The following is a 13,798-nucleotide window of genomic DNA, read 5'->3' on the forward strand; positions in this document are numbered from 1 at the left end:
CACATGAATGCATTTTTCAATGTTTGGAGATAACAATGTCTGACATAAACAAATAATTCACATCTAAGACAAACCAGTTCCTCTGACTTCTATCACTGGTGATAGTTTGTTTTCTCCTTGGATCCCTCCATGGTAACCAAAAGACTACCTTCAGTTTTGGAATTCATACTTGAAATTTAGACTTTCAGAGAGAAATAAACCAATGAGTTAGCATATTCAGGAGAACTTGAAAGGGCAACAGGAATAAATGTCTTCATTTTGTGGAGAACGAACACGAAACTTCTGCTTCTGTTCCTGTGGGTCTTCTGAACAAAAGGATCATCATTATTTGAGTGTAAATAATGTACTGCTTTTTTTCTCCAAATAATGTCTATCTATGTCTTCCTCTGCAGGTCCTGTGCCTCTCAATGAATGTGTCTTATCGCCTGTTAACAATTCACATCCAGTCCATGCCTTATTGGAAAGTTTTACAGTCTTATCTGGCTGTGCAAGCCGGGGCACGACGAGCCTGCCACAAGAAGTGCACATCCTCAATCTCAGAAACCCTGAGGAGGGTCTTGGCCATCATGAAAGAGAGGTAAAGGGGAAATTACTTTTTGTCCCTGGTGACAAGTGTGTCTGCAAATGGCATTGTTATACATTCATTTGCTGAATAAAGTTACTTCTGAATTGTCACCAAAATGCTACGAAGAACTATGTGCAATTTGCATGGATATTGTCCCTATGCTTTGCATGTCGTGCAAGTAAGCTGCTTCCATACCCAGTCAGCCTCTCAATCACCTTTCACAACCATGAAGTATACTTAAAAAAGGTGGTGGGGTGGGCAAAGGAAATAAGAAACAGATTTAGATCTCCAACAGGCCTTTGCAGAATTGGCTGTCTTCAAAAGCAGATCGTTTACCTAAATGTGTTGTAAATTAACATAAATACCTTTGGATCCCTGCCATGACCACTATATACAAATACTGAAACGCAGATTCTTTTACCTCTGTAGTGCAGCCTTAATGCTTCACTGAGGGGGCATTGCTTACAGAAAGCAAGTGTTGCTGACTATGGTAGTCCAATTACTTTTGTGTGTGTGTTGCACTCAAAGGGACTGGCCAGAACTGTAACTGTTCTGAAAGCAATAGAACAAGAAGAAAATTTTTGGTTTTAAGTTATGCCATACTGTTGTTTACTCTAAAAACACATCAAAACAGAATGCCAAAGTACAAAGAAAACATTGCAGGCTATGACAGCTGAGCTGCTTAGTTCATATTCTTACAGTATTACACACACAAATCCTTAGTACTGTGTCCTGTGAGAGCAATGTGTGTACACAATTAGGGAATTTGTAACGAGAGAGCAAAGATGCTGATGTAACAGGGATATAATTGAAAATGGACAGAAGAGTGCCCTTGCTGTGGGAACATGGTATCGGGGGAATTTGTAACTTCTTAGTTACTAAAGGGTGCCCAGGGATGGGATGAAGCAGGCTGCAGATGGAGCTTGTACCTCCCAATCAACTGCCAAGTGCACATTTGCATAACCCCAAATTTCCCCCTGGTGTGGTGCCGCTGGCTCTGCTTACGTCAAAGGGCAGTTTCTGCAGTTGTGTGCACGCAACGTGAGCGAGTCACGCACACACGAGGGTGCAGGCTGTGCCCCTACTGCCTAATCAGCTTGACGGAATGGTAGATTTAAATATTTGGCTTTGAATAAAAATACTTGCTGTCGAGTAGAAAGAGGCTGCTTGTGCCTCCTCTAATGTGCTTATGGTAAGAAAGCAGTTTGCCTGAAGCTGTCCTGTCTCTGTACTTCAGGGATACACCGAAGTGTAGGGCACAGAATATATTTCATGATTTGTAGTTCTTAACCTCCTTCTCCCATTTCCCGACCAGTTCCCCGTCTCAGCCCTTGGAGATGGCTGCTCTAAAAACGCACAGGAAGCTGGAGCAAGGCTTGCTGGCAACAGTGTCGAGCAGAAGAGTGTAAACAACTTGGAAAGATCGGATTTTACTTATAGGATCAGACTCTGAGAACAAAGCAGAGCAAATGTTATCTTTTCCATTATTGCAAAACCAACTCCAAGTGGCCTTCTGTCTAAAAGTAGAATGTATCCATCACCTCAGGTTACATGAGCTTGATTTACCAGCTGAGGTATTTCCTGTTGCCTGCAAATGCTGATAGCAAAGGTAGAGATCCGTTTGTCACACAATATTTCCAGTATACTCCAGGATAAAACCAGTGCTTTTGTTTGATAGTACATTAGTTAGATTTAGCAGCATCGAAAGCATGTTTAAAATAAATCATGTATTTGCTCAGAGGTTGGCTGAAGTTCTGATAATATGAAATGCAAGATCTGAAAATCTTTAAGCGAAGGCTTGCTTTGGGGGAGGAGGTCGGGTTTCATTTTGTTTTTAACCTGCCCTGTGCTAGAATGCTGCTAAATTACACATTCCTTACTTTCTGGGAGGAGTGTAAACTTCCCCTAGCAAATTCCTTGGAGGGCTCATGCATTAAACATACTTGTGCAGTTATCCTGGTTCTCATAAATATGCAACATACACGTATGCATTAATTTAACTCGCTTTGACACTTGTGTAGAATATACTGACAATAAGGGTTTGCAAATTTAAACATAGGAGGGGTGGCTGATGTGAGGGGGGGTCAAGGCAGGGGAGGCATGTGTTCCTCCTGTAACACACCCAGGCTTTTCAGTAAAGGGTAGTAAGGTTTGGGTGCTTTTTCTTCCCTGTAGACTGGGGCAGGGGGTGGGGGAAGAAAAAAAGACAGACTGGAAATGTATAGGATTATGTATTCTGAACAGTCCTTGCAAAACTGAATCAGTAATTTAGCACTTTCATGTTAAGGTTGAAATCTGTTAAATGTAAGGTCATATCATGAAATGCTGTAATCATATCTATGATCTTCAAGGAATTTGTTTGTGTTTTACTTCATTAATCCCTGTTGGGGTGACATCTCATATGTTAAAACTGGGAAGACACTTTCTTCAAGTAAGAACCCCTGAAGTTCTAATCTCTTTCAAGTATTTCTTAGAAATGTCTTTTATCACAATTCATATTTGGCCATGCTTTATCATAGGAAATAGAATACGGGTGCATGTAATAGCCTCAAGTGTTTATATTGAACTTGGCATGAAAAATGCAAGCCTTTTCTGTTTGTTTTATTTGATCAAATATTCCTGGGGAAGTGAGTGCGTGTGTGCATTTCTGTACTGATCTGGGTCTCAGCTGAATGCCAGGAACTACTGAACTCTTACAATAACTTTCTTTTCGGCTTTGGGTATCTTCACTGCTTCAGTTTCCCAGTTTTTAGAAAGGAGATAGTTGCTTTGTCATGGAGCTGCTTGTTCTGAGAAAGAATTAGTTTTTGCAGAGGCACTTGGAAACTCTAGGGATTTGCACCAGAAAAATGTGTATAGAAAGGCATAAAAGTTTTAAGATGAAAGCGACTCCTTAAGTGTATTATCAAGTCCTAAGTTAATGAAGGATTCTTTTATTATGCCTGTCGGTTGAATTTCCCTGAGCTGCTTCAGGCACATTGTCACAATTGAAATAGTTAAAGGGGGGAAGGAGTGGCATATAAAATTAATCTCATGTGAATACTTAGGATTGAATACATATGAATACATGGAATCAGAGTTCCTGGCACTGGATTCACTATTGTTTTCGTTGACATCCTCATCCTCAAAACCTTTAAGATGTTATGCCTGATACAGATGTTGAACATGTGTTATGTGAAATAAAGTCAGGAAAATCAAGGACTTGTCTTTATTTTTTATAATTTTGAGTAATGCCACTGAGACTGTAATAATTTGACAGACCTTTTTCCCCACAATTTAATCAGTGTTGCTTTGCAACAATTTGATAATAATTTTTAAAAATTTCCTTTGAGAGTAAATCTGATGTTAGTTCCTGGAGCAAGTTAATTATAATTAGCCTGATACTTGCTAGTGATGTATCTCAGGTACCTGAGCCAACCCACTTAGAAGTTGTAAACTGAGGGGCAAAATTATTTTGGTCCGCTATTTAAGTACTTTCTGAAGAGATCCTCTAAGTTGAAAAAATGGGACAGGGAAGGACTCTGAAACAGTCACCTAATAATGTATTTCTACATTATGACTTCCAAAGTATCTTGAATTCGGGATAATTTTTCTATGTCACAATGTTTTTGTATTTTAGAACTATGAAGATCTGGGCAATGAGGGTGATGAAAACCTATTATTTTGCCTATTATTCTAGGTATTTACTGTGTTTCTCAGTGTGTTCGTTTTAGCTGTTTTCAGAAGTTTAATACCACAACAGCCTCACCCAAGGCTATGTCAGGGAAAAATGTTTTGTTTCATGCTCAGGCATCCAGAGATCCAGGAACAGCCTTGAGATTCAACTCGGATAAGGGGGCCACTTTCTGGGCATATTTTAAACATGCTGACCTGTGGCACTAGTGCCATGGTCAGAGGGGGCCTGGAGGTCTTGTGCTGACAGCAGGCAGGAAGGGAATTCAAGGTTTGTTATTTGACAGCTGGAGTTAGTGAGGTTTTTGTTACCCATTGTTTGAATAGGTATACACTGCTGCATGTGGGTATATGTAGTATTTCTGGTAGGTCAAGAGGCCTTTGCTTTGAAGAAAAATAGTTGCTGCTTTAGAAGAAGCTTTGAGAAATAAAACAAAGCACTGTGCCTCTGCCCAGGTACAGATTGGATCTGAACATTGCAAGGGTATTTTGCTGTTCCTGCCTCTATACTTTTTGACTACCTTAACTTTGCAGTAATAGTGGATCTCTAGCTATGGCAGCAGACTCACACGTTTCAATGCCAGTATGTAGAGCAATTTTGAACCTTCAGCCTCTTCACTTGGCCAGCTCGCCTCTTATGTGAGCCCATCGAGGTCAACTTGATCACTTCACCCTGTTATTGCTTGTTCCTTGACGATCTGTGGCTCATGAAGTTGTACAGAGGCAATGTTATCAGTCCAAACAGGATCTTCAGAGTGACAGTAGAAAATTAGTTTGACCACCTGCAAACCTCTGTGTCAAATTTGAGGTTGACCACTGCTTTTCATTGGAATCTTCTTGCATGGTGCTTTGTGAGGGAACGGTGTCACATCAGATGAGAACAGAAAGTCCAGATGAATTACTGCTTCCACCAGTGCTCTGTGCCAGGGAGGTCTCAGAGTCAAGTTGTGAGTGACACTGTGGCAGACATACTCCAGGAACACCCTGTATTTGTTGCTTGGAAAGCAGTAGTTCCTCATCACATGCATCTCTGATCCTGGGTATTTTCCAAAGCTTGCCTTACAGCCTGTGGTAGCTCTACTGGCTCACCACAGTTGTTTTGCAGGCTGCTGTTACTCCCTTTACACACAGCCTTGCCCAAGAGCCTTTTCTGGGCTGGAGTACTGGACTGAATCAGAAATTAAGCATGATAGACCTTATAAAGCTTGAAAGATACTGGCAGCATGCTCCACAGAAATTGTAGTCGTTCAATGTCTGTCTCAGATAACACCATGTCTGCTGAAAGCTGCAGATACACTAAAATGTCTTAATTGCCTTGATTGATGAACATGACATTCCTATGTCTTTAAGAAGTGGAGTTTGCTTGTCTTTTAAAAGCCTTCACAACACGCTTCCCCCTCTTCTCTTCGTTAGCACTTTGAGGCATCTGTGCTTTCATAAAATCCCATTTTTTTTAATGTGGCTTTTTCATTTTGCTTGTCTGGACTGCAGTCTTGTGGGTTGTTTTTCGCCGGCTCAGGATTTGTTGGTCATTGGATTTGGCAATCATTTCAAATTCTGCCCACCAGAACTGCCAGAGGAAGTGCTGTGTTGGCCAGAGGAGACTGTTTGTACAGAACCGGGTGTCCTGCAGGAACATGCCTTGATCCATGTCTGCCCTTAAAGAGGCAGCAGTGACATCTCATGACTTGGAAAGTGCTGTGCAAACTCTTGGTATTTTTTGTTTTTAAAAATGGGACTGTTTGCTGTGTGCAGAAAGTGAACCCTGTTCTCAGTTCAGAGAGCTATGTGGAGCGGTGTCTGAAGCCATGCCAAGGCCTACCACAGAAGGCAAATGGAAAGGAAGGAAAAATGTCAAAAGGAGTTTTCTGATTGCTGATGGGTTTTGGTTTTGCTTAAAATGTCCTGTTGGAAGCTGAAAATTGGACTCTTGTTTTCCTCTGCTGCAAGTGTCCACAGGTACTGATGTGCTGTTGCAGGACTGCAGAGAGCAAGTGGGCTGCTGCTGCTGTTCTTCTTCCTCTCTCTCTCTGGCTTGTGTGTGTAAGCACACTGCACATGGGCTCTCACGTTCTTTCAGGAAGATGGAAGTGTGTTGCTTTTTGATCATAAACTGTGATTCACATTTGTGGTCTCCAGTTTCTTCAAAGCTTCTATCTGACATGCCTTAAAGTATTTATAAATTACTGCTTTGTCTGTAGTTACTTTCCCCAAGAAAAGATAATTAAGGAAGTGATGACATTTCCAGGAGTCTGTTTATATCACAAACCCCATGGTCAGGTTCCAGTCTAGCTTGGGCGCGCGTGTGTGTGTGTGTGTGTGTGTATGTGTGTGTGTGTGTGATGTTGGAGCAATGCTTGTCATGAGTGGTCATGTTTATGTTGTTCTCTAGAGCATCTGTTTGAACTAAAAGCTGGAATTAATGAAGTCCTTCTCCTTCAGCCTCCCAGCATAGGGGAAAATTTCCAGTGTAAGTTGTGTGGAGGTTGCCGTGCCTGACAACCATGCTCCTGTATCAGCTGAAACAGTCAAACCATGCAGTGGCAAGATACAAGAACAACGAATGTTTTAATTGGTTGGGTGTTTTTATGTAGATCTTGCTTTTGATAACACTTAAGTTTGTGTTTCTCTACAAGAGTCTCTTCTTTTCCCTGTGAAAAACAGAGTACTTCTGCAGTAGGATAACTTTTTATTTAAAGGAGAAGATGCGAAAATAGCACCACCATGAGGTACAAGCATCTGAAAATTAAATTGCTTGAAAAAGTTTGAAGGAATCACTGGTAGTTCATAGCCGATACAGTCTCATTAAAAATTGCCATAGAAATTAAAAATAAATATTTTTATTATGATTGTAGCTCACGCTGTATGTAATAGACATAATGGTGGCAGTAGTGTTTCTAGATGAGAGGTAATATTTGGTAGTGACTCAAATGTCATCAGTGAGGGAAAAGTATTAAAAGTTGTCACCTTTCTGGAGATAAGCAACATTGTCTTACACTGGAGACTGTTTGAAGTTCTGACTCACTCTTCCATCATCTCTCAAGGAAGCACAGTGTTCGTTTCTTCTCTATGGGCATGATGTGCGTATGAATGTTTAAATGGGGGTTTGAACCTTCTTTGGTAAGGTGACTCTGTATGACATTGGTTTTGCAGAGAACTCTGCACAGTGGCACTTGCTTTGTAAGTGTCTCTTCAGAATAGAGCACTGGAACGTGCATTCTTTCGTCCACTAGTTGGGTTTCAAGCAATACTTGCAATGAAGCAAATTGAACACTGAAAATGCACCTGAATCTACATGCAGTTGGTTCTTTCTCACTTAGTTGGAAAGTAAACCTCCTTTCAAGCAAGAATCAGCAAGGTAGTGCAGATATGAAGTGCATAGAATGGTGTCATTGTGCAAGAAAATACTGGGTAGCATCATGAGTGTCTTCTGGTATATTTTGTCACATTTCATGGTATTGATTCTGCAATTACATAGAGGTATGAGTAGTCTTACTTATATGACTAGGCCTGATTAAATAGAAAATTTAGTTCCTTAGGGTTTTTGTTGTTTTGGGTAATTTTTTTCTGTGAAGTCAGTATCAAAAATTTATTATTTGAAATATTTCCCCAATATTGTTTTGTTTTGTACAGAGACTAAAAGTTATGATTACTTTTTGAAGTTTGAAAATAAGAAAAAATTTGTGAAGACAGAAGACCTGCCCCAGGGGAGTAGAGAGACAACATTGGTTACAGTTACTTTTAATCTTCTGAAACCAATTTCCTTTGTATTTAATTTCTAATACTGTTTGTGAGCATATGTGTTACAGACACGCATTTGCACGACTCTTGCTTGGGCTGGTGGATTACTGACAATAAAGTAAACAAAACTGTTTCCTAAATCTGGTGCTGTTGCTGGGTTGTCTGTTTTTTATGACTCATGCACACATGCTGTTCTTTGCTCTGGCTTGGAAAGCAAGAATTTAGTTTTGCATGTCCAATGAAGATGTGAACTTTGCATTTTGCACTTGCCTATGTGACAGTGCTTCTTTAAAAACACCCTAGAATGATGTTTCTTTTTCCCAGTCATCTGGCTCTGTGTGTTGTCTAGCTGCAAAACCTGGGAGGACCAAATTGTTTTGTATGTGGGGGCTTTTAAATGTCCTATGTCCTGCAGTCTGTCATCTTCTTCATGATTGATTATAATATTTTCTTGCTTTCTGAAGCCCTGTTGTCTCAGCCTCTTTCCCTTCCTCACCTGCAGCTTGTGAAACAGTGGAAAGTATGGTGTTAAGCTATGTAGGATTTACCTTGAGATTTGGAAATTCTATATTCAGATTCCAGTTGTGCCATGATGTTCTTAGGACACTGTGTCATGACTAGCAAGACCAGTTGAGAGGCAAGATGTATCTACTGTAGTGATACACTAGTGTAGCTAATTTCTGGCTGGGTGGCTAGCACCTGTCTAACTTGCTGAAAATACAGGCAGTGGAAACTTGTGCTTACCTGGAAAAGCATGTGTAGATTAGCTCAGAATGCCCCAAATGCGTTTAAAGAAAATGGTTCTGGCAGAAATTTTTCATCTGCCTTTTTTCTGTCAGTTTAAGAAGCATTTCCTTTGGGACAGGAGCTGCTTTCTAGTATGTACTTGTATATCCTCCAATACAGTAGTTAACCCCCTCCCCACCTGCCTTGTCTTTTCAGGGCATTGGGCACTCTGTTACACAACTATCTGGTAGTAGTCTAGGGATGGGAGAAGGGAAGAGGAGTATAAAATTAAACTTTGCAGCCCAGGCAATGAACCAAAGAAAAGCTTAGATCTGCAATACATGTACATGTAAGTGCAGAACAGAATATTATCAGGGAAGTTGTTTCATTTTTGCATGAGTCTTTTACCTTAATTGTTAAAGTAGAACTTAGTCTGATGTGATACCATTTTTTGAACAGGCCACTAACAACAGTAAGGGAGATGCTGTACTTGTGGCTCACAGGAATGGATCATGTGCCCTTAAACAGATCTAAAGCCAAAAATAAATTTTCCCACAAACCGTATAAAAGGAGGACTGTCCCCTCAGGATTCATTATATGCCATGTGAATGGTATTGACATCTACTGATTTATGCAAAGCTGAGAGAAACATCATGTTTTTAGGGTTGAAGTGCTGGGAAGCCTGGCTGCTTTGTAGAAGGGCAGATGGCACAAATGATTTCACTTAATCTTTGGGAGCCTGAGCATTTAGTTCAGGTCACGAGCAGAATGGACCAAGTAGTCCCAGTGTTGCACTGATAGGCATGGGCTTTCCATTGACCGAACCGTGGCGCTACAGATACTTTTTCCATATGCTGCAAACTCTTAGACTTTTATTCTAATAATGGACTCTTTCTCATCTGGCTGTTGTGTACAACCACTGTGTCAGTGGACAGGCAGGTCAGTTTTCAAGCTGGTTCTGATGGTAAACTTCAGATCTTAATTAAAAATGGCTCTGAGTACAACAGGTACCAAATTCAGTAGCGATGCTTCATCCTCACTGAAGGTGAAGGGAGCTTTGCTTAGTTCTGCCTTTGAACGCATGCTTTGGGGCTGCCATTTCTCCTCTGAATCATTAATAATGTGTCTTCATTTTAAAGAGGCCTCTGGGAACATCATGCATTATTCAGAATAGTTTGTTAATAGCATGTGCACATGCTGCAGGACTTGATTTTTAAGCTCTTTGTGTCTGGCACAGCACATCCTGACCTTTAACCCCTATTGCAGGACAAATAGGGAGAAAAAAAAAAAGGAAATATCAAACATTTTTCAGTCAAAGGTTTTTGACAGTACTTCTTAATGAAAAGAGTGCAGTGGGCCATAGATCATAGTTGGGTAGTCCTTATCAACCTTTCTGTTCTCTTGTCTTCTTTTTGATGGAGTCATCCTACCACTTTTTGACTGGAGGTTTCCCGTCTGGGTGGTAGATCATAACAGTCAACAGATTGTGCAATAGTATTCTTTTTTTTAAAGAAGTAATGTATGGGACCACATCAGTCTCTGGTTTAATGCCAGTAGCTTCAGTGGAATTATGCCAGGGGTGAATCTTTCCCATGATTTTTACAACTGAGCTATAACTGCTGTTTAGTCAATCAGATTCTCTCAGTATTGTGTGGGCAAGAAAGTCCAGGCAATGCCAATTCATTTGCAATCATATATTTAGGATAAAATAAACAAAGGGTTGATTTTAGAATTACAGTGTTACATGAGCCTTGGGAATAAACTTCAGTCCCCCATGTACCTGGTGAACACTACCAGGGACTCAGACCCATTCCCTGGGGACTGAGTCATGCCTCATCCTGGCAGCAGTGCAAAAAGAAAAGGTCTTTTCTTCCCTCATGCCCTATGCACTGCAGCCCTGCTGCTCTCTCCCAAAGGGGCAGGTCCATTAGTGCTCGCCTGGCAGAGAGAAGAAAGCATGGCTTGTCTGTGGCAAGGGCTGTGTTGAGTTCTGTGGGAGAAAAAGTAACTGTGGGTATGAGGGCTTGTTTTTAATGGCATTGCAGTTTTCCTGGAGTTGGTTGTTTCTCTGATACTGTTTTGAAGATCTTCCTTCTCATTACTGGGATGAGTTTTCAGAAAAATAGGTGCTTGCCTTTATGAATAAAGAGTGTGCATTGGAGAATCTTCCCAGAAGGGAAGCAGTAAGCAGTCTCCTGTGCTTATAGGAAAGTGCTTATACCCTCATTTGATTTAAGAGTGCAAATATGTAACCCTTTGATCAAAACTACCTTCAAACAGTAACACGACTTGAACATATTTTATGTTTCTTGGAAAAATCAACCAACTCTCTCTTGGAAACTGTTGGCTCCTGAAAGCTGGGCAGTGTAGTCTACTATAGCTGGCTTGCTATCACATCTGTAACACAATATTCAGTGAGCATAGCAAAAATATGAGGGTGAGGAAGAAACAGTGTTCCATTTTGAATTCAGTCTCTGTCTAAAAAAAAATTTTTTCTTTACTTTTATCTTAAAAATAAAAAAAATTGGCCAGAGGATCCTTCCCAGAGTAATTGATAAACTTCTGAAAAGTGGTGCAGTACTAGATCCCACCACTTGAGGTGGATTCATGGATTAATCCTCGACTGAATTCTGTTATGGCCAATGTATCAACACTGTATTTTTTCAAGTGAATTTCAGGGGAAATTCGAAACCTCCTACATGGATTATTAGACATGAGTGAACTGTGAAGCTATGTTTCTTCATATTAATTTCTTTGACTATTACAATACCAGAATAAATTATGTCCTTTAAATATTGTATTAACAAAAAGAGTGAGAACACTTAGAGCAAGGATAGGTATAAATTTTCAAAATTCTGCTTTAAATTTTGCCTGCTTTGAATGAGTTAATTTAATCTTTGCAGCAGAGTAATGAGTTAAGATGTCATAAATCTATCTTTAGTGCATCATTTGTAATTCAGAAAATGTGCTTATGTGATCTGAGAGTTAAAATTCTTTTCTTTTTCTTCTTTTTTAGAGAACAGCTGTCCAAGCCTAGGCAGTGTAATTCAATACAACACAGCATATTTTGTCCTGGCTTATTAGCACAAATTTGTAATGGCTGTTTTGGAAAATGTGCTATGAATTTATCTGAAGGTCTTCATGATGGAATAGTTAATTCAACCTTACAAATCCTTGGCACTTAACTTTCATCTTTTTAGAACAAAACACAAAGCCTGTGATTTGATGCCTTGAAGTCAGCAAAACAAAATGGTACTTTAACAGCAGCATTTACTTTGATCAGTTTTCAGCATTTGTGTCCTTGCCTTTCACGTAGTACAAATTGCTTTACCAGAGTAACGGGGCAGGAGCCCATAGACTGTTTTTGTAGTTGGTTTCTGTGGTGATACTCAGCCCTCCATGAAACTCTGATCTCTGGGGACAGAAACCTCTGCAGCCTCCTTAACCTTGCAGCTGCTGGAGACCTTAAAGGAACTCTGTGCAGCCAGAAGTGACCAGCATGAGTATGTACAGATACAGCTGACTAATGCCAACACAGATTTGATAGACAGGGCACCTCTAAACGTGGTAACTTAAAGACTTTTTTTTTTTCCATTTTTTTATGTATGTGGAAAAATGCATTCTAGCAAAAATGGCATAACTTCTTCATGTCCCAGTCACACTTATATGCTTTTTAAAAATGAATTGGTAGGTTTTGGTTTAAGATTTTCAGAATAATTTTAATCTGTACATTTCATCTGTGTCTAAATTGTTGTATTCCTCACAAGTTGGTCATGTATTATTTGGAGGCGTGTGTGCCAAAGGGGGACACAAAGGGCAGATGTGAGTCTGGAAGAGGAGCTTCCTCTGACAAACAGCTGCTGAAGTTGAGCCTTGCTGAGAGGATCATTGCTGACACACATGTCCAGAAGGTCTGACCTAGCTATTGATTACATAATGAAAATGTTGGCTGTGCAACAGCTCAGTGATCAAATGAACCCTTCAAATGAGTTTCTAATAGGAGTCTTTTCTTTGCACTGACTTGGCATTCTAACAGAAACACAACCAGGGTGCAAGCCCAGGGTGAGTGCTCCTGTTGACCAGTGCACAAGGATTTCTATTCTTGGTTATTTAAGCTCATAAACTATACTGTAACTCATTTCATCAATATTTTCATTAGTCTTTGCTTCCTTTAGGATCAAAAGCAACCAATTATCATTGCATATAAAAGTGTGTTGAATGCACTTTATGCCACTGGCACCTGAAAAAAATATCAGAATAAAATTTGCACTGTCGTTAGCAAGATAAGGACTGCAAAAGATATAACTGGGCTACTTTGGTAAACTGAGATTACAGTATTTTTATTGCTTTATAAGAAAACGTAGCCCCAGAACAAGATAATTATATTTAATAGTTTAAACAGCTTATTAGTAATTAGCAGTGATTACAGCTGAAAACCCACAAGAATTAACAAAAGCTTTTTAATAGTCGTGAATTAATAGTGGTTCTAAACACCTTTTCCTTTCTACTTTCACCTTGCCATTTCTAGACAGAACAACAAAGCAGGAGCCTTATAAAACAAATAATTTCACTTTCTCTCTTATTTTCAGCTAACAGAATTACTTTGGCTCTATAGCTGATACCGTAAAACAGTTTCTGTAGCTAAAAACATGCCTGTTTGGTATTTCAAGTCTCTGTCCTCCCACTAGAATTGAGAGCACTAACACCCTCCAGTTTCCAAAAATGAGGTATTGTATTCTTTAGAGGCAGAAAATGGAGAGAAATGTGGTTTGTGGTAATCTTTGGTACTTAGTGTTTTCTTTCGGAAATGCATAAATACCACTGGGTCTTCTGCTGGAGAGGCCAAGTGGTGACAGAGATGGCAGCGGTGGGCAGAAAATGGCAGTGCCTGGCTGTCCTGCAGGCAGCACTGCCACTGCCTAGCTGCTGATGGGGAGAGATGCTTGTTCTTTAAAGCAGCTTGGGTTTAGTACAAATACGGATTTATTCAGTTTTCCAACAAGTTTTAATCTGCTTAACAAAGAGGAGGAGGACAGAGATGCCCTTGGTGCCCCCAGAGATGTGCCTGTGGGATTTGGTATCTGTGCCACTATG

At 40.1% G+C, this 13,798-nt stretch overlaps 1 protein-coding gene across 5 annotated transcripts in view; it reads left to right on the forward strand.

Moving 5' to 3' along the window:
* The window catches only part of TGFBR3 (transforming growth factor beta receptor 3), a 112,907-nt gene that overhangs the window by 50,378 nt on the left and 48,731 nt on the right, over positions 1-13,798 (forward strand). For all 5 annotated transcript variants that reach the window (XM_018072193.2, XM_018072189.2, XM_008921899.3 and 2 more), the window contains one exon: positions 393-577. In XM_018072193.2, coding sequence (XP_017927682.1) covers positions 393-577 — 185 coding nt within the window. The remainder of the gene's footprint in view (positions 1-392; positions 578-13,798) is intronic.

Source organism: Manacus vitellinus, unplaced genomic scaffold (genome assembly GCF_001715985.3).
Source record: "Manacus vitellinus isolate BGI_N305 unplaced genomic scaffold, ASM171598v3 scaffold_21_pilon, whole genome shotgun sequence".
In the NCBI taxonomy this organism is placed as follows: domain Eukaryota; kingdom Metazoa; phylum Chordata; class Aves; order Passeriformes; family Pipridae; genus Manacus; species Manacus vitellinus.